Raw genomic sequence first — 25,499 nt, 5'->3', positions numbered from 1 at the left:
ATTGATGTTCATGCTATCAGTTTGTAGGCTACCCAGGCAGAATGCAGGTGTTGTTCCTCCACCCTGAGTGTGTCCTTATCGTGATAGTAGAGGAGGCCATGGATTGGCATATCAGACTGGGAATGGGAAGGGGAATTAAAATGGGCGACCACTGGGAGATCCCACTTTTTCAGGCGGACGGAGCGTAGGTGATCGGCGAGGTATGTGCAAATGTAAGTACCAGGAGAGGGTGCATCCCTCCCCACTGATCACTGCAAGCGGACCAAGTATTACACCTGCCCCTACACCTCCTCCCTCACTACCATTCAGGGCCCGAAACAGTCCTTCCAGATGAGGTGACACTTCACTTGTATGTCTGTTGGGGTCGTATACTGTGTCTGGTGCTACCTGTGTGGCCTCTTGTATATCGGTGAGACCCGGCGTTTGTTAGGAGACCACTTTGCCATGCACCTACGCTCCATCTGCCAGAAGAAGTGGGATCACACAGTGGCTACCCATTTTAATTCCACTTCTCATTCCCATTCTGATATGTCAATCCAGGGCCGCCTCTACTGTCACGATGGGGCCACACTCAGGTTGGAAGAACAGCACCTTGAATACTGACTAGGTAGCCTCCAACCTGATGGCATGAACATCAATTTCTTGAACTTCCAGTAATGTCCCCCTCTCATTCACAGTTCCCCTTCCCCTTTTCCCTGTTTCACCTTATCTCCTTGCCTCCCCATCACCTCCCTCTGGTGTTCCTCTCTCCTTTTCTTTCTTCCATGCCCTTCTGTCCTTTCCTATCAGCTTCCCCCTTCTGCAGCCCTGAATCTCTTTCACCTATCAACTTCCCAGCTCTTTACTTTGTACCTCCCCCTCCTGGTTTCACCTTTTATCTCTCCCCTCCACCCACCTTTTAAATCTACTCCATCTTTTTGGCTCCAGTACTACTGAAGAGTCGTCAGAAACATCAACTGTACTTTTTTCCATAGGTGCTACCTGGTCTGTTGAGTTCCTCCAGCATATTGTCTGTGGCGTGCTGTTCAGCATGTGTATATTGCTGTTATTTGCATTTTGTCAGTTCATTGACATTGTTCATCAGCAGACCTTTTAATTAGAATTGTTTCACTTTATTAGTAGTGACTGATTATCATGCCTAAGTATATTGTGGTGAATAATAGCAATGTTCGTAGAAAAGCATGTCATCATAAAGCCTGTTGTAAAATGCTGCACTAATTTGAAATTCTAATGCTAAAATATCTCAAGGAGTTGCTCCATGCTTCATCTCGAAGTTGCACAGAAATCAAAATTTGTGATTCCACTAATTATTCACACTTTCACCTCTTTGACCACAGCCCCCGATTCTCAATCTCAGGCTACGTTCACACTACGCTGGATAATTTTGAAAACGCCGGTTTCGAGTAAAAACAACAGGCATACACACTAAGCATTTTTCAAAATATCTCTGTCCACAGACAGATATTTGGGCGAATCTCCTCCTACTGAGCATGCGCAGGACACACAGAAAACAAGCGAAGAGGAAACGGTATATTTGGTGTGCATTTGTCCAGTTACTGAGTAGAAAAACTTAAAAGGAATTGCTCTTGGCTCTCGTGCAGGAGGACTTAAAACTAAAAAAAACAAATACTGCAGCGTATGGAATTCACGGACAGTATGACCAAGCTGACGCCGAACATTGAAAAGCTAACCAACTCTGTTGCGTTAATAAAGCACCTTGTTAAATGTATAAAACATGCCTGCATCAGTATTTCCATACAATGTTACATTAGGCTGTTACACATCTATTGTCAGAGAAGTACTTGCATAAATAGATAAACCACCTTCATACAAGTAAGGACAGAAAACAGGGCAAAGTGAGAATACTTATTTATTCAGTAAGTTATGGGTCAAAGTATTTGGTGAGTACATTTCTAACTCTTCTGGCTTCAGTCTCATTGCCGTCTGTTCTGAAATTGTTAGGTTCTGCGAAGCGCAGTATCAAATATCGCTGTGATGATTGTACGCTCTAGTATCAATTGTTTGGCGACAATAAAGTAGTAATAATAATAAGGAGGAAACAATGAAATGCCGCGCTATTGCCATCTGTTCTGGCACGTCATGACAGCAGTTTTAAAAAGCTCCGGTTACCCTGTACACACTGCGATGGTTATTAGGCGTTTTCAGATTTATTCACTCTGGAGACTGTTTCTGAAAATCCTCCATTTTCAGAAGATGAAAATGCCGTTTTAGTGTGGACAGAGGGTCAAAACGAAGAGAAAAAGCTTGTTTTCAAAATTATCCGGCATAGTGTGGATGTAGCCTCACTCTCACTAAAGTACACTGCCCTCCCCTCTCCAACTTGGTACAGTATCTGTTCTTGATGGTGATTTAACAGTGGTCAAGTGTGTTCCACAGGTGACATGTTGTTGGTAGTTAGCCAGAGACGATTTCAAGCTGTGCTGGTTGAAAGCCCCTACAATGAAAGGGAAGGCATCAGGGTGGGTTGATTCAAGACTGCTGATCATGGTGCTCAGTCCCTCCATTGCCAGCCTGTTATTGGCTGGAGGAGAATGTACACTGCAACCAGGATGATGAAGAAAGCTCCCTCGGCAGATAACATTGGCAGCACTTGACTGGTAGATGTTCCAGGTTAGGAGAGCAAAACTGGGACAGAAATGCCACATTTGTGCAATTGCCATTAGTTTCAAAGTAAGTATGTAGGTCCATGGGTTGAGATTCGAAATTGGAAGCTGGTAAGTGTGGATTGGAAAAGGCTGTTTTCTCGCAAAGTTGTACAGTAAGTGGGAGGCCTTCAAAAGTGAAACTTCGAGCATCTACGCAACCTACACCTCCTCCCTCACTACCATCCAGGGCCCTAAACAGTCCTTCCAGGTGTTGCAAAACTTCACCTGTGAGTCTGTTGGGGGGTCATTTATTGTGTTTGGTGCTCTGGGTGTGGCCTCCTGTATATCAGTGAGACCCAACGTAGATTGGGAGACCACTTTCCCTAGCATCTACACTGCGTCCACCAGAACAAGCGGGATCTCCCAGTGGCCACCCATTTTAATTCCACTTCCCACTCCCATTCCAATATGTCCATCCATGGCCTTCTCCACTGTCATGATGAGGCCACACTTAGGTTGGAGGAACAACACCTTATATTCTGTTTCGGTAGCCTCCATCGACCATTCCATTTCCCATCCCTTTTCCCTCTCTCACCTCATCTCACCAATCAACTTCCCAGCTCTTTACTTCATCCCTCCCCTTCCAGGTTTCACCTATCACCTGTTGGTTCTTGCTCCCTTCACCCCACCTTTTAAATCTACTCCACAGCTTTTTTTCTCCAGTGCCGTCGAACGGTTTCAGCCCAAAACGTCGACTGTACTTTTTTCCATAGATGCTGCCTGGTTTGGTGAGTTCCTCCAGCATTTTGTGTGTGTTGCTCAAATTTTGAGAGTACTGAGCTTGCATGTGTCTGTCAGGATAAAAGGAGGTGCATAGCAGGTATAGGCTTGGAAGAAAAAATTGGGTGTTTATGGAGTGTAACAAATGCAAGAGAACACTTAACAAAGGGATCAGGAGGGCTAAAAGAAAGTATGAGGTTGCCCTAGCAAACAAGGAGAAGGATAATCCTCAGGGATTCTACAGATATATTAAGAGTCCAAGGATTGTATGGGACAAAATTGGTCCTCTGGAGTATCAGAACTGTAATCCAAGTGTGGAACCAAAAGAAACGGGGGAGATCTTAAATTTTGTTTTTGCGTCAGTGTTTGCATTGGGCACAGAGTCTGTAGAATTGAGGCAAAGCAGCATCAACCTGATAGACCCTGTACAGATTACAAAGGAAGAAGAGGTGTTTGCTGTCTTGAGGTAAAATAGAGTGGATAAGTCTCCAGGCCCTGACAAGGTATACCCTCAGACCCTGTGAGAGGTAAGTGCAGAAATTGCTGGGTCCTAGCAGAGATATTTAAATCATCCTTAGTGACAAATTATGTATCAGGGGATTGGAGGATAGCCAATGTTGTTCTGCTGTTAAAGAAAGGCTCCAGGGAATTATAGGCTGGTGAGTCTGACATCAGTAATGGAAAAGTTATTGCAAGGTATTCTAACGGACCGTATCTAACTATTTATACAAGTGGACTGATTAGGGATAGTCAGCATGGCTTCATGCATGGTACGTCATGTCTGACCAAGTTTTTTATTGAGCAAATTACCTGGAAAGTTGATGTAGGCAAAGCAGTGGATATTGTCTTCGCGGATTTCAGCAAGGCATTTGACAAGGTCCCTCATGGGAGGTCGGTCAGAAAGGTTCAATCGCTTGGCATTCAAGACCAGCTGGAAAAATAGGCTAAGAAATGGCAAATGGAATTGAGTGCAGGTAAGTGCAAGTTATTGGTCAAGAGGGTTCAGTCATTCGGCATTCAAGAAGAGGTAGTAAATTGGATTAGATATTGGCTTTGTGGGAGAGTGGTAACAGATGGCTGTCTCTCTGACTGGAAGCCTGTGGTTGGTGGAGTGCTGCCGAGATTGGTGCTGGGTCTGTTGTTGCTAGTCATCTATATCAATTATTTGAAAGTTAATGTGGTTAACTGGATCAGCAGATTTGTGGATGGCACCATGACTGGGGATTTAGTGGACAACAAGGAAGCTATCATGGTTTGCACAAATGGGTTGATGAACTAATGCAGAATATAATCAAAGATGGTCATTATATAAGTGCCAATACAGAAATATGGCTACAGAGTCCTTGAAGCTCAGACTTGAACTTTCAAAATCTGAAAGTTCAAAGTACATTTATCATCAAAGTATGTATACCATACAAAACATTAAAATTCATCTTCTTGTAGGTAGCCACAAACCAAAGAAACAATAGAATTTATGAAAAGCCCCACGCCTCCGAAGACAGTCAAATAGCATAAAGGTTGATTAACAGAAAACATTGTAAATATGATCACATAAGCATATGAGCGGTTTGTGCTATTTTTCAGTAATATGGATGAGATCAGTGCAGGTCCTGATTTCTGCTGTTTTTCAGTAAATATGGATGAGATCAGTACGTGTGCTGGTTTGTGCTATTTTTCAGTAAGGTAGAGCAGTAGATGTAGTGTATATGGATTTCAGCAAGGCATTTGACAAGGTACCCCATGCGAGGCTTATTGAGAAAATAAGGAGGCATGGGATCCAAGGGGACATTGCTTTGTGGAGCCAGAACTGGTTTGCTCACAGAAGGCAAAGAGTGGTTGTCGACGGTCATATTCTGCATGGAGGTTGGTGACCAGTGGTGTGCCTGAGGGATCTGTTCTGGGACCCCTACTCTTCGTGATTTTTATAACTGACCTGAATGAAGAAGTAGAGGGATGAGTTAGTAAATTTGCTGATGACACAAAGGTTGGAGGTGTTGTGGATAGTGTGGAAGGCTGTCAGAGGTTACAGCGGGACATTGATAGAATGCAAAACTGGGCTGAGAAGTGGCAGATGGAGTTCAGTCCAGATAATTGTGAAGTGGTTCATTTTGGTAGATCAAATATGATGGCAGAATATAGTATTAATGGTAAGACTCTTGGCAGTGTGGAGGATCAGAGGGATCTTGGGGTCGGAGTCCATAGGACACTCAAGGCTGCTGCGCAGGTTGACTCTGTCGTTAAGAAAGCATACGGTGCATTGGCCTTCATCAATCGTGGGATTGAGTTTAGGAGCTGAGAGGTAATGTTGCAACTATATAGAACTGTGGTCAGACCCCACTTGGAGTACTGTGCTCAGTTCTGGTTGCCTCACTACAGGAAAGATGTGGAAACCATAGTATGGGTGCAGAGGAGATTTACAAGGATGTTGCCTGGATTGGGGAGCATGCCTTATGAGAATAGGTTGAGTGAACTCTGCTTTTTTTCCTTGGAGCGATAGAGGATGAGAGGTGAACCTGATAGAAGTGTATAAGATGATGAGAGGCATTGGTCATGTCAGAGGCTGTTTCCCAGGGATGAAATGGCTGCCACAAGAGGACACAGCTTTAAGGTGCTTGGAAGTAGGTACAGAGGAGATGTCAGGGGTAAGTTTTTACGCAGAGAGTGGTGAGTGCATGGAACCGGGTGACAGCAACGGTGATGGAGGTGGATACGATAGGGTCTTTAGGAGACTCCTGGACAGGTAGGTACATGGACCTCAGAAAAATAGAGGACTATGGGTAACCCTAGGTAATTTCTAAGGTAAGGACATGTTCTGCACAGCTTTGTGGGCTGAAGGGCCTGTATTGTGCTGTAGGTTTTCTGTTGTTTCTAAATATGGATGAGATCAGTGCAGGTCCTGGTTTGTGCTGTTTTTCAGTAAATATGGACGAGATCAGTACATGTGCTGGTTTGTGCTGCGGTTTAGTAATTTGATGATCACTAAACATTCATGCAAACACTTATTTGTGCATTTATTTTATGACAGGTGGTGTTGACCAGTCGGTGTTGAATGACCTACCCCCTGATCTCCTTGCAGAGATTGAATCCACCATGCCACTCTGTGAGCGAGTGAAGATGAACAAACGGAAGCGCAGTACCGTGAAAGAAAAGCCAAACTATGCAGAAATCAGCTCAGATGAAGGTGACAATGACAGTGACTTTGAATGTAAGTAGTCATTTGAGTAATAAGATGGAGTAAATGTAAGATATCTGGGGTGTGGGTGGATCTTAATTTCAAAAAGTAGAAAGGAAAGCTCAGTATAATCACCCAAAGAACCCAGGGATGAATCGCAAGGTTTTTACAAACGTTTGTACAAAAACACCTGTAGATGCTGGAAATCTGAAACAAAAACAGAATATGCTGGAAACGGTAGATAAGGCAATACCTGTAGGTAGTGAAATATTTAATATTGTAAGTTGGAGGTAACGTGTTCCCTTAAAAACCCTCCAGTTCTTTCAAAATGTTTCCTTGACTCTGGCAAGCATCTTGTTGGACAGGACTGTTTAGAACAACTTTTCATTGAAGTGAGAGTTAAAGTATCAAGTCTCTTAAAAAAAAAATTGAATCTTCTGGCAAGATATCAGTAATCCTGGATTCCAAGCATTGAAGTGAATTGAGGTACTGACTGTAGTGGACCATATGGGAAGATGGCAGATGAAATTCCATATTAGGGGAATATTTTGTGGGAAGAATGAGAAGAAGTAATATAAGTTAGAGGGGGCAATTCTAAAATTCAAGAAGGTGGAGAGATCAGATGATATACTGATGAATGAGACAAGACAAAATTAAGAAGCTGGTCCCAGCCAAGAAAGGTCATGTACTCAGAATAAGTGGTCACCATTTTGGATGCAGAGAAATTCTTCCACTGCAGGGTAGTAAATCTTCTGAATTCCTTGCCGAAGAAGAATGAAATATTAACATTTCTTGATACCAGTAAAAGATCAGCCATGATCCCACTGAATAGAAGAACATGTGTGAAGGGACAAGTGGCTATCCTATTTCTGGTTTTCAAATTCATTTAATAATGATGCCTGAAGCAGTTAGGAAAAGATAACATCAAATAATCCATATATATTTAATTACAATAGCATAAATCTTTTACTCCCAGCTTCCAGGAAGAGACACAAGAAGGATCGAGGGGAAGACAAAGCCTGGGAATGCGAAGAACGAGATCGGCGGATTCTGAATGAATTGCGGAGAGGCAATTCTGTTGAAGGTCGAAGAAGTTCTGGAAGCAGATATCGGGACCGTAGTCCTGGATCTGAGGAAGATTCACCCCCTCCTAGTCTCAGTGAAAGTACGTGTGCAATTTTTGACATTACAGTAAACCAATACTGCTGAAGATGAGTTGCTTAACTTTGTTACATTGTAGGGGTGTGATTAAAATCATTCTAATTCTTCATATTTAAGTTGAGGTCTTACTGACTGATAAAGATGTGGAAACCATAGAAAGGGTGCAGAGGAAATTTACAAGGATATTGCCTGATAGAGATCTATAAGATGATGAGAGGCATTGATCATGTGGATAGTCAGAGGCTTTTTCCCAGGGCTGGAATGGCTAGCACAAGAGGGCATAGTTTTAAGGTGCTTGGAAGTAGGTACAGAGGAGATGTCAGGGGTAAGTTTTTTTACGCAGAGAGTGGTGAGTGTGTGAAATGGGCTGCCAGTGGCGGTGGTGGAGGCAGAAACAATAGGGTCTTTTAAGAAACTCTTGGATGGCTACATGGAGCTTTGAAAAGTAGAGGGCTATGGCTAAAGTTCTGTGTCATCTTTGGCACAGATTTGTGCTGTGTGTTTTCTATGTTTCTATCGCACTGTAGAGTTTCGTGTTTTAAGTTGCATGTATATTTTATAATAGGATATTAACTTTCAGGGAGTATCTTTGGAAAATTTTCATTTCAGTTGTGAGTGGTTTCTTCCCTTGAAATTTCATGAAATTATAACATGGGCACTGGTAAGATAAATGGAGGTGTATAGCAGGTATAGACAGGAAGGGATAAATATAGTACTTGAGGTGTATGAGAAATGCAAGAGAACACTTAAGAAGGAAATCAGGAGGGCAAAAAGAAAGCACGAGGTTGCTCTAGCAGACAAGGTGAAGGAACAATCGCAAGGAACAAAAACGGTCCCCTGGAAGACCAGAGTGGTCATCTATTGATGGAGCTGAAGGAGATGAGGGAGGTCTTAAATTGATATTTTGCATCGGTATTCACTTGGGCACAGAGTCTGTAAGATTGTAAGATATAGGATCAGGGTTAGGCCATTTGGCTCATCCAGTCTGCTCTGCTATTTTATCATGGCTGATCCATTTTTTCTCTCAGCACGCCACCCCCAATATCTCTTCATACCTTGACCAATCAAGAATCTATCAATCTATCACCTCTCCAAATACATCAAGTATTTGCTATGGTGGATTTTTTTTTAATGACAGGACTAGTTATCTACAAACCAGCACTTGAGAAATCGCCCAAAAGCTTGTTCATGTGTCTTTTTCAGGTACTGACATCAATTTTTAAAAATTGAGGTAGAACAGCACTGAGGCCATGTCTGTAGACAGATTAGAAAGGAGGAGGAGATGTTTGCTGTTTTGAAGCAAATAAGATGGATAGATCACCAGGTCTTGACAGTGTGTTCCCTCGGATCCTCTGCGAGGCTAGTGCAGAGATATTTAAAATGCCCTAAGCCACAGGATTGGAGGATAGCGATGCTGTTACTCTGTTTAAGAAAGACGTGAAGAATAAACTGAGAAATTATAAGCCAGTGAGCCTGACATCAATAGTGGGTAAGTTATTTTAAAGTATGCTAGGGAATAGAATATACAAGTTTTTGACCATAAGATGTAGGAGCAGAAATTAGCCCATTTGGCCCATCAAGTCTTCTCTGCTATTTAATCATGGCTGATCCATTCCCCCTCAGCCCAAATCTCTCGCCTTCTCCCTGTAACTCTTCATGTCCTGACTAAGCAAGAATTTATCAACCTCTACATGAAATATTTAGAAACATAGAAAACCTACAGTACAGTACAAGCCCTTAAGCCCACAATGCTGCCCCAAACACGTACTTAACTTAGAAATTACCCAGAGTTACCCATAGCCCTTTATTTTTCTAAAACTCCATGTACCTATCCAGGAGTCTTTTAAGAGACCCTATCGTATCCACCTTCACCACCGTCGCCGGCAGCCCATTTAACACACTCACCACTCTCCGCGTAAAAAAAAAACCAAACAAACTTACCCCGACATCTCTGTACCTACTTCCGAGCACCTTAAAACTGTGCCCTCTCATGTTAGACATTTCAGCCTGGGAAGACGCCTCTGACTATCTACACGATCAATGCTTCTCATTATTTTATACACTTCTGTCAGGTCACCTCTCATCCTCTGCTGCTCCAAGGAGAAAAGGCCAAGTTTACTCAACCTGTTCTCATAAGGCATGCTCCCCAATCCAGGCAACATCCTTGTAAGTCTCCTCTGCACCCTTTCTATAGTTTCCACATCCTTCCTAAGGTGATGTGACCAGAACTGTGCACATACTCCCAAGTGTGTGGTAATTTATTTACTTATTGAGATGCAGTGCAGAGTAGGCCCTTAAGGCACTTAAGGTAATAGATCCCTTAGGGGCACATGATCATAATATGAGCAAATTCACCTGTAAATTTGAGCATGAGAGAGGTGTTGGCCAGAATGGATTGGAAAAGAAAACTGGCAGGGATAATGGCAGAGCAGCAATGACTAGAATTTCTGGAAATAATTTAGAAGGCATGATGGAAGCAGCCAAAGAAGAAGTAGTATTCTGAAGGAAAGATGACACAACTATAGCCAATAATATTCGAGGATACCAAAAGTTTCTTCAAATACATAAAGTGTAAAAGAGAGGCAAGAGCGGATATTGGCTTACTGGAATGCAATGCCGATGAGGTAGTAATGGGGGACAAGGAACTGGCACACAAACTGAATAAGTATTTTGCATCGGTCTTCTCCGTGTAAGACATTAGCAGTATGGTGGAAGCAGTGTAAGACATTAGCAGTAAGGTGTCACGGCATGAAGTGAGTGATGTAACCTCAACTAGAGTGAGATTCCACGGAAATTGAAAAATCTGAAGGTAGATAAGTCACCTGGAACAGATGGCATATACCCCAGAGTTCTGAAGGAGGTGGCTGAGGAGATTGTGGAGGCATTAGTAATGATCTTTGAAGAATTACTAGATTTTGGAATGGTTCCGAAGACAGGAAAATTGCAAATGTCACTCCACTCTTCAAGAAGGGAGAGAGGCATTAAAAAAAAGAAACTATAAGCTAGTTTGTCTGACCTCAGTGGTTGGAAATATGTTGGAGTCGATTATTAAGGATGAGGTCTCAGGGTACTTGGAGGCACATGATTCATAGTCATTCACAGGCCATAGTCAGCATGGCTTCCTCAAAGCAAAATCTTGCTTGCTGAATCTCTTGGAATTCTTTGAAGATGTAACAAGCAGGTTAGACAAAGGAGAGTCAGTTGATGTTGTGTACTTGGATTTTCAGGCTTTTGACATAGTGCCACACATGAGGCTGCTTAACAAGCTACAGGCCCATGGTATTAGAGGAAAGGTTCTAGCATGGATAAAGCAGTGGCTTATTGGTTGCCAGTGACCAGTGGTGTTCGACAGTGCTCTGTGTTGGCATCGATTCTTCTTATGTTATATATCAGTGACTTGGATGATGCAATTGATGATGACTTTGTTGTAAAGTTGGCAGGCGATGTGTAGGTAGGTGGAGGGGCAGGTAGTTTTGAGGAAGTAGGCAGTCTACAGAAGGATTTAGACAGATTAGGAGATTGGGTGATGGAATAGTGCTGGGAAATATATAGTCTTGCACTTTGGTAGAAGAAATGAAAGGGTGACCATTTTCTAAATTGAGACAAAATACAAAAAATTGAGGTGCGAAAGGACTTGGAAGTTCTTGTGCAGGATTCTTTAAAGGTTAATTGCAGGTTGAGTCAGTGGTGAGGAAGGAAAATGCAATGTTAGCATTGATTTCACGAGGACTAGAATATAAATGCAAGGATGTAATGTTGAAACTTTATAAAAGGTTGGTGAGGCCTCACTTGGAGGTTTGGACCCTTTAGAAAGGATATGCTGAAACTGTAGAAGGTTCAAAGGAGGTTCACAAAATTGAATAGCTTGTCATATGAAGTATGTTTCATGGCTCTGGGTCTGTATTCACTGGAATTTAGGAAAATGAGGGATGACTTCATTAAATCTTGATGAAAGATGAAAGGCCTTGATAGAGTGGATGAGGAGAGGATGGTTTCCTCTGGTGGGACTCATGACCTCAAAATAGAAGGGTGTTCTTTTAGAACTGAGATGAGGAATTTCTGTAGCCAGAGAGTGGTGAATCTGTGGGATTCTTTGCCACAGGCATCTGTGGAGGCTAAGTCTTTATGTATATTTACGGCAGGGTTGATAGATTCTCGATTGGTCAGGGCAGGAAGGGATATGGGGAGAAGGCAGGAAATTGGGGCTGAGGATATTGGATCATCATGATGAAATGGAGAGAATTGATGGGCCAAATAGCCTTATTTTGCTCCTACATCTTATGGTCTTCCAGTCTTCTGTCCTGTTGAGCTGTGCTGCCCATTAACCCCCAACTTAACCCTAGCCTAATCACGGGACAACTTAGAGTGGCCAGTTAATATACAAACCGATATGTCTTTGGATTGTGGGAGGTAACCCGAGCACCTAGAAGAAACCCACGCGGTCCCGGGGAGAAGATACAAATTCCACAGCTGCCTGTAGCAACGAATTCCTCAGATTCACCACTTTCTTGCTGAAGACATCCCTCCTCATTTCCATTTTAATTGGACATCCCTCTATTCTGAGGCTGTGTCCTCTGGTCTTCGACTAAGGGAAACACACTCTCCAAATCTATTCTATCAAGGCCTTTTAACATTCGATAGGTATCAAAGAGATCTACCCTCATTCTTCTGAATTCCCATGAGCCAACAAGCACTCCTTATATGATGAGTTTTTCAATCCTGGAATCATTTTCGTGAACCTCCTTTGAACCCTCTCCAATGTCAGCACATTGTTTCTTAGATAGGGACTGAAATCTGCTCACAATACTCCAAGTGAGGCCTTACCAGTGTCTTATAAAGCTTTAACATTACACCCTTGTTTTATATCCTGATCCTCTCGAAATTAATGGGAGTATTGAATTTGCCTTCCTCACTACCTGCAAATTAACATTTAGGGGTAAAAGCTCCTGAGGGACCGAGTTAGGGAACTGGAGATGCAGCTCGATGACCTTTGCCTGGTCAGGGAGAGCAAGGAGGTGATAGAAAGGGGTTATAGGCAGGTGGTCACAACGGGGCCACGGGAGACAGACAAGTGGGTCACAGTCAGGAGGGGGAAGGGGAAGAGTTAGGTACTAGAGAGTACCCCTGTGGCTGTACCCCTTGACAATAAGTACTCCTGTTTGAGTACTGTTGGGGGAGACAGCCTACCTGAGGGAAGCAACAGTGGCCGTGCCACTGATAGAGACAGAGTCTGGCCCTGTGGCTCAGAAGGGGAGGGAAAGGAAGAGGAAGGCAGTAGTGATAGGGGACTCTATAGTTAGGGGGTCAGATAGTTGATTCTGTGGACGTAGGAAAGAAACTCGGATGGTAGTTTGCCTCCCAGGTGCCAGGGTCCGGGATGTTTCAGATCGCGTCCAAGATATCCTGCAGTGGGAGGGAGAACAGCCAGAGCTCGTACATCTTGGTACCAATTACATAGGTAGGAAAAGGGAAGAGGTCCTGAAAAAAAGAGTACAGGGAGTTAGAAAGGAAGTTGAGAAGCAGGACCGCAAAGGTAGTAATCTCGGGATTACTGCCTGTGCCACGCAGCAGTGAATAGGAATAGAATGAGGTGGAGGATAAATGCGTGGCTGAGAGATTGGAGCAGGGGGCAGGGATTCAGATTTCTGGATCATTGGGACCTCTTTTGGGGCAGGTGTGACCTGTACAAAAAGGACGGGTTGCACTTGAATCCCAGGGAGACCAATATCCTGGCAGGGAGGTTTGTGAAGGCAACTGGGGAGAGTTTAAACGAGAATTGTTGGGGGGTGGGAACCGAACTGAAGAGACTGGGGAAGAGGAGGTTGGCTCACAAACAGAGAAAGCTTGTAGACAGTGCAAGAGGGAGGATAGGCAGGTGATAGAGAAGGGACGTGCTCAGAACGAAAGTTTGAGATGCGTCTATTTTAACACAAAAAGTGTTGTGCACAAAGCAGATGAGCTTAGAGCGTGGATCAGTACTTGGAGATATTATGTGGTGGCCATTACAGAGACTCAGGGACAGGAATGGTTACTTCAGGTGCCAGATCTTAGATGTTTCAGAAGGGACAAGGAGGGAGGCAAAAGGGGTGGGGGTGTAACACTGTTGATCAGAGATAGTGTCACGGCTGCAGAAAAGGTGGACGCCATGGAGGGATTGTCTACGGAGTCTTTGTGGGTGGAGGTTAGGAACAGGAAGGGGTCATTACTGGGTGTTTTTTATAGGCCGCCTAATAGCAACAGGGATATCGAGAAGGAGATAGGGAAACAATCCTGGAAAGGTGTAATAATAACAGAGTTGTTGTGATGGGAGATTTTAATTTCCAAAATATTGATTGGCATCACCCTAGAGCAAGGAGTTCAGATGGGGTGGAGAAACCATAGAAACATTACAGCACAGAAACAGGCCTTTTGGCCCTCCTTGGCTGTGCTGAACCATTTTTCTGCTTAGTCCCACTGACCTGCACCTGGACCATATCCCTCCGTACACCGCTCATCCATGTACCTGTCCAAATTTTTCTTAAATGTTAAAAATGAGCCCGCATTTACCACTTTATCTGGCAGCTCATTCCACACTCCCACCACTCTCTGTGTGAAGAAGCCCCCCCTAATGTTCCCTTTAAACTTTTCCCCCTTCACCCTTAACCCATGTCCTCTGGTTTTTTTCCTCCCCTGGCCTCAGTGGAAAAAACCTGCTTGCATTCACTCTATGTACGCTCTATTCACTCATTCTTCTACGCTCCAGGGAATAAAGTCCTAACCTATTCAACCTTTCTCTGTAACTGAGTTTCTCAAGTCCCGGCAACATCCTTGTAAACCTTCTCCGCACTCTTTCAACCTTATTAATATCCTTCCTGTAATTTGGTGACCAAAACGGTACACAATACTCCAAATTCGGCCTCACCATAACATTCCAACTCTTATACTTTATTGATTAATAAAGGCCAATGTACCAAAAACTCTCTTTACGACCCTATCTACCTGTGTCGCCACTTTTAGGGAATTTTGTATCTGTATTCCCAGATCCCTCTGTTCAACTGCACTCCTCAGTGCCTTACCATTTACCCTGTATGTTCTACCTTGATTTGTCCTTCCAAAGTGCAATACCTCATACTTGTCTGTATTAAACTCCATCTGCCATTTTTACAGCTGGTCCAAATCCCTCTGCAAGCTTTGAAAACCTTCCTCACTGTCCACTACTCCTCCAATCTTCGTATCATCAGCAAATTTGCCGATCCAATTTACCACATTATCATCCAGATCATTGATATAAATGACAAATAACAATGGACCCAGCACTGATCCCTGTGGCACACCACTAGTCACAGCCTCCACTCAGAGAAGCAATCCTCCACTACCACTCTCTGGCTTCTCCCATTGAGCCAATGTCTAATCCAATTTATTACCTCTCCATGTATACCTCGCGACTGAATCTTCCTAACTAAGCTCCCATGCGGGCCCTTGTCAAAGGCCCTACTGAAGTCCATGTAGACAACATTCACTGCCTTCCCATAATCCACTTCTCTGGTAACCTCCTCAAAAAAACTCTTAATAGATTTGTTAAACATGACCTACCGCGTACAAAGCCATGTTGACTCTCCCTAATAAGTCCCTGTCTATCCAAATACTTGTAGATCCTATCTCCTAGTATTCCTTCCAATAATTTACCTACTACCGATGTCAAATTTACCGGCCTATAATTTCCTGGATTACTTTTTGAGCCTTTTTTAAACAAGGGAACAACATGAACTATCCTCCAATCCTCCAGCACTTCACCTGTGGATACCGACATTGTAAATATATCTGCCAGGGGCCCTGCAATTTCAACACTAGTCTACTTCAAGGTCCAATTTTATCCCTTACTATCCTTTCGCTCATATAATATATAGGTATAATATACCTGTAGAAGCTCTTTAGATTATCCTTCACCTTGACTGCCAAAGCAACCTTATGTCTTTTAGCCCCCCGATTTCTTTCTTAAGTTTTTTTTGCACTTTTTATATTGCTCAAGCACCTTATTTGCTTCCTGTTTCCTATACATGTTATACATCTCTCTCTTCTACTTTATCAGAGTTCCAATATCCCTCGAGAACCAAGGTTCCTTATTCTTACTCACTTTGCCTTTAATTCTGACATGAACATACAAACTCTGCACTCTCAAAATTTCTCCTTTGAAGGCCTCCCACTTACCAATCACATCCTTGCCAGAGAACAACCTGTCCCAATCCATGCTTTTTAGATTCTCTCTCATTTCTTCAAACTTGGCCTTTTTCCAGTTCAGAACCTCAACCCGAGGACCAGAATCTATCTTTATCCATGATCAAGTTGAAACTAATGGTGTTATGATCACTGGAACCAAAGTGTTCCCCTACGCACACTTCCGTCACCTGTCCTAATTCGTTTCCTAATCGGAGATCTAGTATTGCATCCTCTCTAGTTGGTACCTCTATATATTGATTTAGAAAACTTTCCTGAACTCATTTTAGAAATTCTAACCCATCTAGACCTTTAACAGTATGGGAGTCCCAATCAATATGTGGAAAATTAAAATCCCCTACTATCACAACTTTATGTTTCCTGCAGTTTGTCTGCTATCTCTCCGCAGATTTGCTCTTCCAATTCTCGCTGACTGTTGGGTGGTCTATCATACAACCCCATTTATGTGGTCATACCTTTCCTGTTTCTCAGCTCCACCCGTATGGCCTCGGTAGACAAACCCTCTAATCTGTCCTGCCTGAGCACTGCTGCAACATTTTCCCTGACTGGCAGTGCCACCCCCTACCCTTCATCCCTCTGCCTCTATCATGTCTGAAACATCAGAACCCTGGAACATTAAGCTGCCAGTCCTGCCCCTCCTGTAGCCAAGTTTCACTAATGGCTATAATGTCGTAATTCCATGTGTCAATCCATGCCCTCAGCTCGTCAACCATCCCCACAATACTCCTCGCATTGAAATAGACACCCTTCAGAAGATTATTACCACCACACACAACCTTTCTGTTTGTGACCTTGTATGAACTTGTAACATCATTAATTTTCACCCCTGCTCCACGGTCTGCTTTGGCACTCTGGCTCCCATCCCCCTGCAAATCTAGTTTAAACCCTCCCCAATAGCACTAACAAACCTCCTTGCAAGGATATTGGTCCCCTTGTAGTTCAAGTGTAACCCGTCTTTCTTGTACAGGTCCCACCTGCCCCAGAAGAGGTCCCAATGATCCTTAAATCTAAAACCCTGCCCCCTGCACCAGTTCCTCAGCCACTTGTTCATCCTCCAGCGCATCCTATTCTTACCCTCACTGGCACGTGGCACAGGTTGCAATGCTGAGATTATCACCCTCGAGTTCCTGCTTTTTAACTTCCTACCAAGCTCTCTATACTCACTCTTCAGGACCTCCTCACTCTTTATTCCTATGTCATTGGTACCGATGTGTACCACGACATCTGGCTGATCACACTCCCACTTTAGAATGCTGTGTACACGATCAGATACATCCCTGATCCTGGCACCCGGGAGGCAACAAACCATCCGGTTCAGGAAGGTTTCTTGACACAATATGTAGATACGCCTACAAGAGGAGAGACTGTACTTGATTTGGTATTGGGAAATGAACCTGGTCAGGTGTTCAATCTCTCAGTTGGAGAGCATTTTGGAGATAGTGATCATAATTCTATCTCCTTTACAATAGCATTGGAGAGACTTTGGAACAGACAAGTTTGAAAAGCGTTTAATTAGAGTAAGGGGAATTATGAGACTATCAGGCAGGAAATTGGAAACTTAAATTGGAAACAGATGTTCTCAGTGAAAAGTACAGAAGAAATATGGCAAATGTTCAGGGGATATTTGTGTGGAGTTCTGCACAGGTACATTCCAATGAGACAGGGAAGTTATGGTAGGGTACAGGAACCGTGGTGTACAAAGGCTGTAATAAATCTAATCAAGAAGAAAAGAAAAGCTTAGAAAAAGTTCAGAGAGCTAGGTAATGTTAGAGATCTAGAAGATTATAAGGCTAATAAGAAGGAGCTTAAGAAAAAAATTCGGAGAAGCCAGAAGGGGCTATGAGAAGGCCTTGGCGGGCAGGATTAAGGAAAACCCCAAGGCATTCTACAAGTATGTAAAGAGCAAGAGGATAAGGCGTGAAAGAATAGGACCTAACAAGTGTGACAGTGGGAAAGTATGTATGGAACTGGAGGAAATAGCAGAGGTACTTAATGAATACTTTACTTCAGTATTCACTATAGAAAAGGATCTTGGTGATTGTAGTGATGACTTGCAGCAGACTGAAAAGCTTGAGTATGTAGATATTAAGAAAGAGGATATGCTGGAGCTTTTGGAAAGCATCAAGTTGGATAAGTCGGCGGGACCCAATGAGATGTACCCCAGGCTACTGTGGGAGGCGAGGGAGGAAATTGCTGAGCCTCTGGCGATGATCTTTGCGTCATCAATGGGGATAGGAGAGGTTCTGGAGGATTGGAGGGTTGCGGATGTTGTTCCTTTATTCAAGAAAGGGAGTAGAGATAGCCCAGGAAATTATAGACCAGTGAGTCTTACCTAAGTGGTTGGTAAGTTGATGGAGAAGATCCTGAGATGCAGGATTTATGAACATTTGGAGAAGTATAATATGATTAGGAGTAGTCAGCATTGCTTTGTCAAGGGCAGGTCGTGTCTTACGAGTCTGATTGAATTTTTTGAGGATGTGAGTAAACACATTGATGAAGGAAGAGCAATAGGTGTAGTGTATATGGATTTCAGCAAGGCATTTGATAAGGTACCCCATGCAAGGCCTATTGAGAAAGTAAGGAGGCATGGGATCCAAGGGGACATTGCTTTGTGGATCCAGAACTGGCTTGCCCACAAAAGGCAAAGGGTTGTTGCAAATGGGTCATATTCTGCATGGAGTTGGTCTCCAGTGGAGTGCCTCAGGGATCTGTTCTGGAACCCTTACTCTTCGGGATTTTTAATAAATGACCTGGATGAGGAAGTGGAGGGATGGGTTAGTAAGTCCACTGATGACTCAAAGGTTGGAGGTGTTGTTGTCAGAGGTTACAGCGGGACATTGATAGGATGCAAAACTGGGCTGAGAAGTGGCAGATGGCGTTCAACCCAGATAAGTGTGAAGTGGTTCATTTTGGTAGGTCAAATATGGCAGATTATAGTATTAATGGTAAGACTCTTGGCAGTGTGGAGGATCAGAGGGATCTTGGGGTACGAGTCCATAGGATGCTCAAAGCAGCTGCGCAGGTTGACTCTGTGGTTAAGAAGGCGTATGGTGTATTGGCCTTCATCAATCGTGGAATTGAACTTAGGAACCGAGGGGTAATGTTTTCAGCTATATAGGACCCTGGTCGCCTCATTGCAGGAAGGATGTGGAAGCCATAGGAAGGGTGCAAAAGAGAATTGCAAGAATGTTGCCTGGATTGGGGAGCATGCCTTATGAGAATAGGTTGAGTGAACTCCACCTTTTCTCCTTGGAGCAACAGAGGATGAGAGGTGACCTGACAGAAGTGTATAAGATGATGAGAGGCATTGATCGTGTAGATAGTCAGAGGCTTTTTCCCAGGGCTGAAATGGTTGCCACAAGAGGGCACAGATTTAAGGTGCTGGGGAGTAGGTACAGAGGAGATGTCAGGGGTAAGTTTTTTACTCAGAGAGTGGTGAGTGCGCAGAATGGGCTGCTGGGAACGGTAGTGGAAGCGGATACAGTAGGGTTTCACGGCCGGAATATAGGTGATAAGTCACTTATAAGTGGCTAATACACTTAATTTCGTTTCTAAAAGGGTTAATCTAATGAATTTAATATTAAACAGCGCATATTTTCCTTGCATGAATATAGTGATAAGTCAATTATAAGTCACTTATAAGTCAATAGCATCATAACATTTTAAGTATCATTTGGATATTAAACACACAGTGCATATTTTCCTCGTATGAACATAATAAAATGATTGCAACACACCAATGTCGCTGAATCTGGGCTTGTTTCCCTGCAACAAGACGGTCCCATCGAGGGGTGATGGGAGACAGCAATGCTCGAAGGGGGTTCCTTATGTCCAGTCTATACTGCAATTTAGTTTTTGTTGCATTCATTGTAGAAGACCCTGCTTCGCAGAGATTTGTTGGAAATGGAAGCAACGGTTTCAGTGCTTTCGTGGCTATGTCAGGATATTCAGCCTTGACTTTGATCCAGAATGCCGGCAGAGATGTTATGTCAAACATAATTTTCAGCCCACTTGCAAGTTTGAGGATTTGATCTTCCTCCCGCGCAGACATGGATGATTCGCCGGGGACATTCACAAATGGGTCACAGACCCATTCCTTTGCACGTCTTGGGTCATTTGCAGTTGGGAAGTAACGCCGAATTCTGTCGACAGTGAAGATAGGTGACCGCGCACCAGCTGTGAGAAAGACGGTGCAGCCTCAGTGTCTGCCAAAATCCCAGCTAATGTTGGGAGCATATCAAATACGCCCCTGTCCACTCGCCAGTTCCAGTTTGGCTTTGAAAGCAGACACTTTATCTGCCAACTTGAAGACAGTTGTCATTCTCCCCTGAAGTGACAAACTGAGTTCATTGAGCAGGTTGAAGATGTCACACAGATAAGTGAGTTTTGCTATCCACTCCTCGTCACTGAAGTGTGCTGCCAGTAGTGACTTTTTTCCTGAAAGAAATCTCTGTAGCTGCTCTCTTAACTCAAAAACCCCGGCCAGGGCTCTCCTCCTTGATAGCCACCTGACTTCAGTGTGTAAGAGAAGGCGTTTGTGCTCCTGCATCCATTTGCTCACAAAGCTGCTCAAACAGACGTGATTAAGGGCTTTTGCTTTGATGTGATTGATAACTTCAACAACATGACTCAATACGCTGTTAAGATCAGGTGACATTTTTCGGCTAACCCACATTTCCCTGTGTATGACACAGTGTGTAGACTGGCATTCAGGAGCAACCTCTTTGACTCGGGTAGTGAAACCAGACAGCCGTCCAGTCATAGCTGCAGCCCCAACTGTGCATATTCCAACACAGAATGACCAGACCAGGTTGCCTGACATGTAGTCATTCAAAGACTTGAATAGTTCTGCCCCAGTTGTGTTAGTTAGCAGCAGTAGTGCACACAACATATCCTCGTGCACATCGTTTTGAAATATATATCGCATATAAACCAGCAGTATTGCCTTGTTGTCGACATCGGTAGACTCGTCGACCTGGATAGCATACCATGGTGACTCGTTAAGCCATTCCAACAGCTGTGCTTCGATATCCTCCGCTATGTCAGCGATTCTCCTTGAAACTGTGGTAGCTGAAAGAGAAACCTGTGCCATCTTGTTAGCTGCAGCTTCTCCCAACAGTTCACGGCACATGTCCTTGGCAGCAGGCAGAATCAATTCTTCACCAACAGTGAAAGGCTTCTTATCCTTAGCAATACGGCTAGCCACTAAGTACGACGCAGCAGCATTTGTGGAAGTGGTGGCTCTCAGCACTTGCTTCTGTCCCGCTTGCTCATGTGTTTTTCACTCAAAAAAAACAGGTTTGTCTTTAAGTGCAGGGTTCTCGGACTCAAGGTGCCGAAGCAGTTTTGAGGCCTTCATTGCCTCATTAGACCTTCATTGCCTCATTAGACAGCTTGTCTCCACATATCACACATGGAGCTTGGAGCGTGCGAATCACTGATCGCAATAAAGCCATATTTTATGTACAACTCTTCGTATTTTCTGTTGAAGGAAGCTTTCTTTTATTTTGCAGTCTCGGCCTCAGCTGTCTCTGTGTTATCATCGTCGTCAGGCCTTTTATGTCCCCTACCACCTCTTCCAAAGAAACTCTCAAACGACGTTTGTTTTTTACTCATCAAGTAGTTGTAGGTTAATGACTGACTGATGACCTTGCGTGCGTTCAAGTTCAACAGTGGGCGTGACAGGGAATGAGGAAAGGTGCAGCTGACTCATATTGTATCTTTGCAGCCCAGTAGCACATACTTTGTGGCCCGGTGGTTGGAGACCACTGTGTCCCCCTCCCATCCCCCCCCCCCAACCAGTCGGCCAGTCCTCAAGAATATTGTCAATATTAAACCGGTTCGCGGTGCAAGAAAGGTTGGGGACCCCTGTTTTAAGACTCTTTTGGATAGGTACATGGAGCTGAGAAAAATAGAGTGCTATAGGTAAGCCTAGTAATTTCTAAGGTAGGGACATTTTGCACAACTTTGTGGGCCGAAGGGCCTGTATTCTGCAGTAGGTTTTCAATGTTTCTATGTAAAATTGTGAAGGGTCTAGACAGGGTAAATGCAAGTAGGCTTTTTTCCACTAAGATTGGATAAGGTTATATTAGAACTAGAGGTCATGGATTAAGGGTGAAAAGTGAAAGTTCAAGGGGAACATGGTGGGATAAAACTTCCCTCAGGGTGGTGAGTTTGTGGAACGAGCTGCCAGTAGAAATGGTGGGTTCGATTTCAACATTTAAGGGTTATTTGGTGAGTGTAATCTGTTTCTTTTAGAGCATTGACTCCCCTCAAGACAATGTATTGATCTGTTTTCTATACATGTGCATTGTTTTCTCCATCTCACTATCAGTGAAAGCTATCTCCTGTGTGTGTGCTTTTATTTTAATTGATGTGTAGTTGCTTAGTCACAACAAATTGGTGACAGTACGAACTTGAATGTCAGAGAATATCATCAGTTGCAACGACAGTTGTGGGATGAGACAGTGAGAGTTAAAGACAGTGCAAAGACAGGCCCGGATGCTAACAAAGGGATGCATGTGTAACTGCCTGCATAGTACACAGTGAAAGATACAACTAACAAATTTAAAGTGGTTTCAGTCGGTAAAGTTGACAACTTTGATAGCAGTAATGAAGGCTGGGAGAGGCTGGAACTGTATTGTAACATGAACAACATGGAGGAACCAAAGAAAGCCCCCACGGTTCTTAGCTTATTGGGTCCTAGGATATACAGTCTCTTATGCAACCTAGTAACCCCTGAAAACCAGCAAGCAAGAAGTTTGATGAAATTGTGACAATTTTACAAAATCACTTGAGACCTAAACTGCTGGTAATAGCTGGAAGATTTAGTCTTAACAATACAGATCAGTTAAAGGATGAAAGCATTTCTGAATACATTGCAGAACTGTTCAAACTTTCGCAGTACTTTACAGATGGACTTTCTGGTGCTTTAAGGGACAGGCTTGTATGTGGTATGTATAGTTAAAGCTCTCAGAAGAGCCTACAGTCAAAAAAAGACCTAATGTTAGAACAGGCATTGGCCATTGCAATATCATTGGAGACTGCAGCAAAGGATGCAGCAGAACTACAGAAAGAGAGGCTAGAGTGTGAAATGCACAAAATATCCCTGAATGGTGCAAAAAGCCAAACATGTTATCAATGTGGCAAATCCTACCCGTGATGCAAATGACTGTTGATTCAAAGAAAATGTTTGCAGAAAGTTTTTTAGACAAAGTCACAGACAGTGTGTGCAAGGCAGAAAAAAAGCACAACCAAAGAGAGAAAACCACAAGTGAAAAGTTTCAAATGCAAAACTTAAGCAGAGGCATAAAGTGACTTAATGTGAAACAGACAATGCAAAGTCTGACAAAGGTGAGCTGTCATGCCTCGAACTGCATAGCATTACTGAAGAAGATCACAAAATCATATAGATCACAACAGATGTGTCTGGTGTAAAACTGAAAATGGAGTTAGATTAGAGGATCAGCTTTGTGTATAATCTCAGGCTGACTACATCAGACTGTTTTCTAAGGTAGCATTGGAGAAGATCTTGGTGATGTTGAAGACCTACACTGGTGAAGAAGTGTCTCCCAAAGGAAAACTTAGTGAATGTGCATCACTGTCTGGTATGGGGGGCGGGAGGGGTAGCACAGGACCGAAAGAAGCTGCAGAGGGTTGTAAATTTAGTCGGCTCCATCTTGGGTACTAGACTACAAAGTACCCAGGACATCTTCAAGGAACGGTGTTTCAGAAAGGCAGCGTCCATTATTAGGACCTCCAGCATCCAGGGCATGCCCTTTTCTCACTGTTACCATCAGGTAGGAGGTACAGAAGCCTGAATGTACACACTCAGTGAATCAGGAACAGCTTCTTCCCCTCTGCCATCCGATTCCTAAATGGACATTCAATCTCTGGACACTACCTCACTTTTTTAATACATATTCTGTTTTCTTGATTTTTAATCTATTGAATATACATATACTGTAATTGATTAATTGATGTATTATTTTTTCTTCTGTATTATGTATTGCATTGAACTACTGCTGCTAAGTTAACAAATTTCACAACACATGTCAGTAATAATGAACCTGATTCTGATTCTGAATGTGACATGGAGGCCAAGCATAGCAGCTGGAACTTTTATGTATTGAAAAGTGGAGGGCCAGCACTTTTTGGAAGTGTGTGGTTGAGAAAAATCTGACTAGATTGGCAATTGCAGCCCAAATGGTAGCACTAACCAGAGACTGGCACAGCTGCTTAATGCTAATGAAAAGGTGTTTGAGAAGGGTATTGGTAAACTTGAAGGCGTGAAGGATGGCCAGCTCATGGTAACCCTATGTTTCCAGAATTCTCAGTGAGAAGAGACCAACAGTCAGTATGTCAGAGAATGCTGATGTGTGGATCTCGTGTTGAGTTTCCCTCTAAACTGTGCACCAGAGTGTTAGAAAATTTCCATGAAGCACACCCAGTGCAGTCAAGATGAAGAGTCTCGCATGGATCTAAGTTGGTGGCCGGGAATAGATAAACAGATTGAAGGCTTGGCTAAAAGCTGTTCAGGATGCCAAAAATTTCAAAATGCACCCCCTCCCCTCACCGGGCATTGTTACACACATGGGAGTGGCCGTTGTCACCATGGTAAAGAGTACATATTGACTTTGCTGGGCCATTCATAGACTCTATGTTTCTGATTGCTGTGGATGCTCATTTGAAGTGGCCGGAGGTCATACCAATAAAGTCAACCATCTCCGCAAAGACTGTCTCCTGAGGACTATCTTCACCAGAAATGGCTTACCAGAACAAATTGTAAGTGACAATGGACCACAATACGTGTCATAGCAGTTCAAAAGAAGAAAAATGGGATCAGACATTTGAAGTCAGCTCCTCACCACACAGCAACAAATGGCAACTCCACAGGTCCAAAGGTGCGACGAGAACATTGTCTTTGACAAGATACCTGCCAATGCTGATACATTTCCACAGGTCAAGAGGCACTGTCCAGAAAGAAACAGAGCGCCACCCAAAAGACTGAATCTTTAGAACTGTGAAATGAGCTATGGACGGTTATTGTGAAAGCAGGTTTATTTGAATATGGTTTATGAAAGGGAAATTGTATGTTTTGTAAATATAGTCATGTGTTGCATTAAAGGAAAGGAAGTAAAAGGAAGTGTAATGTATGGATCTATTTCTTTCAGAGCAATGACTCCCCTCAGCACTACGTATTGATCTATTGTCTATGCATGCATGTTATTTTTTTCTCTCCCTCTCACACGCGCTGTCGCGCTCTCACATACTCTCTTGCTGTCTCGCTCATGCACTCTCACACTCTCACTCTCACCAAATCCTAAGAACTTTCTAAAGGGGCACAATTGAGAGCATCCTGACTGGCTGCATCACTGCCTGGTATGGGAACTGTACTTCCCTCAATCTCAGGACTCTGCTGAGAGTGGTGTGGACAGCCCAGCACATCTGTAGATGTGAACTTTCTGCTATGCAGGACATTTACAAAGACAGGTGTGTAAAAAGGGCCCAAAGGATCATTGGGGAACCGAGTCACCCCAGTCACAAACTGTTCCAGCTGCTACCAT

General features: G+C 43.4%; 1 protein-coding gene across 4 annotated transcripts in view; it reads left to right on the top strand.

Moving 5' to 3' along the window:
- The window catches only part of LOC134347278 (nipped-B-like protein), a 518,044-nt gene that overhangs the window by 226,750 nt on the left and 265,795 nt on the right, over positions 1 to 25,499 (top strand). For 3 of the 4 annotated variants that reach the window (XM_063049674.1, XM_063049675.1, XM_063049672.1), the window contains 2 exons: positions 6,412 to 6,591; positions 7,535 to 7,723. In XM_063049674.1, coding sequence (XP_062905744.1) covers positions 6,412 to 6,591; positions 7,535 to 7,723 — 369 coding nt within the window. The remainder of the gene's footprint in view (positions 1 to 6,411; positions 6,592 to 7,534; positions 7,724 to 25,499) is intronic. The other variant, XM_063049673.1, reaches the window with a different exon arrangement.

Source organism: Mobula hypostoma, chromosome 5, assembly GCF_963921235.1.
Source record: "Mobula hypostoma chromosome 5, sMobHyp1.1, whole genome shotgun sequence".
Lineage (NCBI taxonomy): Eukaryota > Metazoa > Chordata > Chondrichthyes > Myliobatiformes > Myliobatidae > Mobula > Mobula hypostoma.
This window is presented reverse-complemented; position numbering and strand designations above follow the sequence as displayed.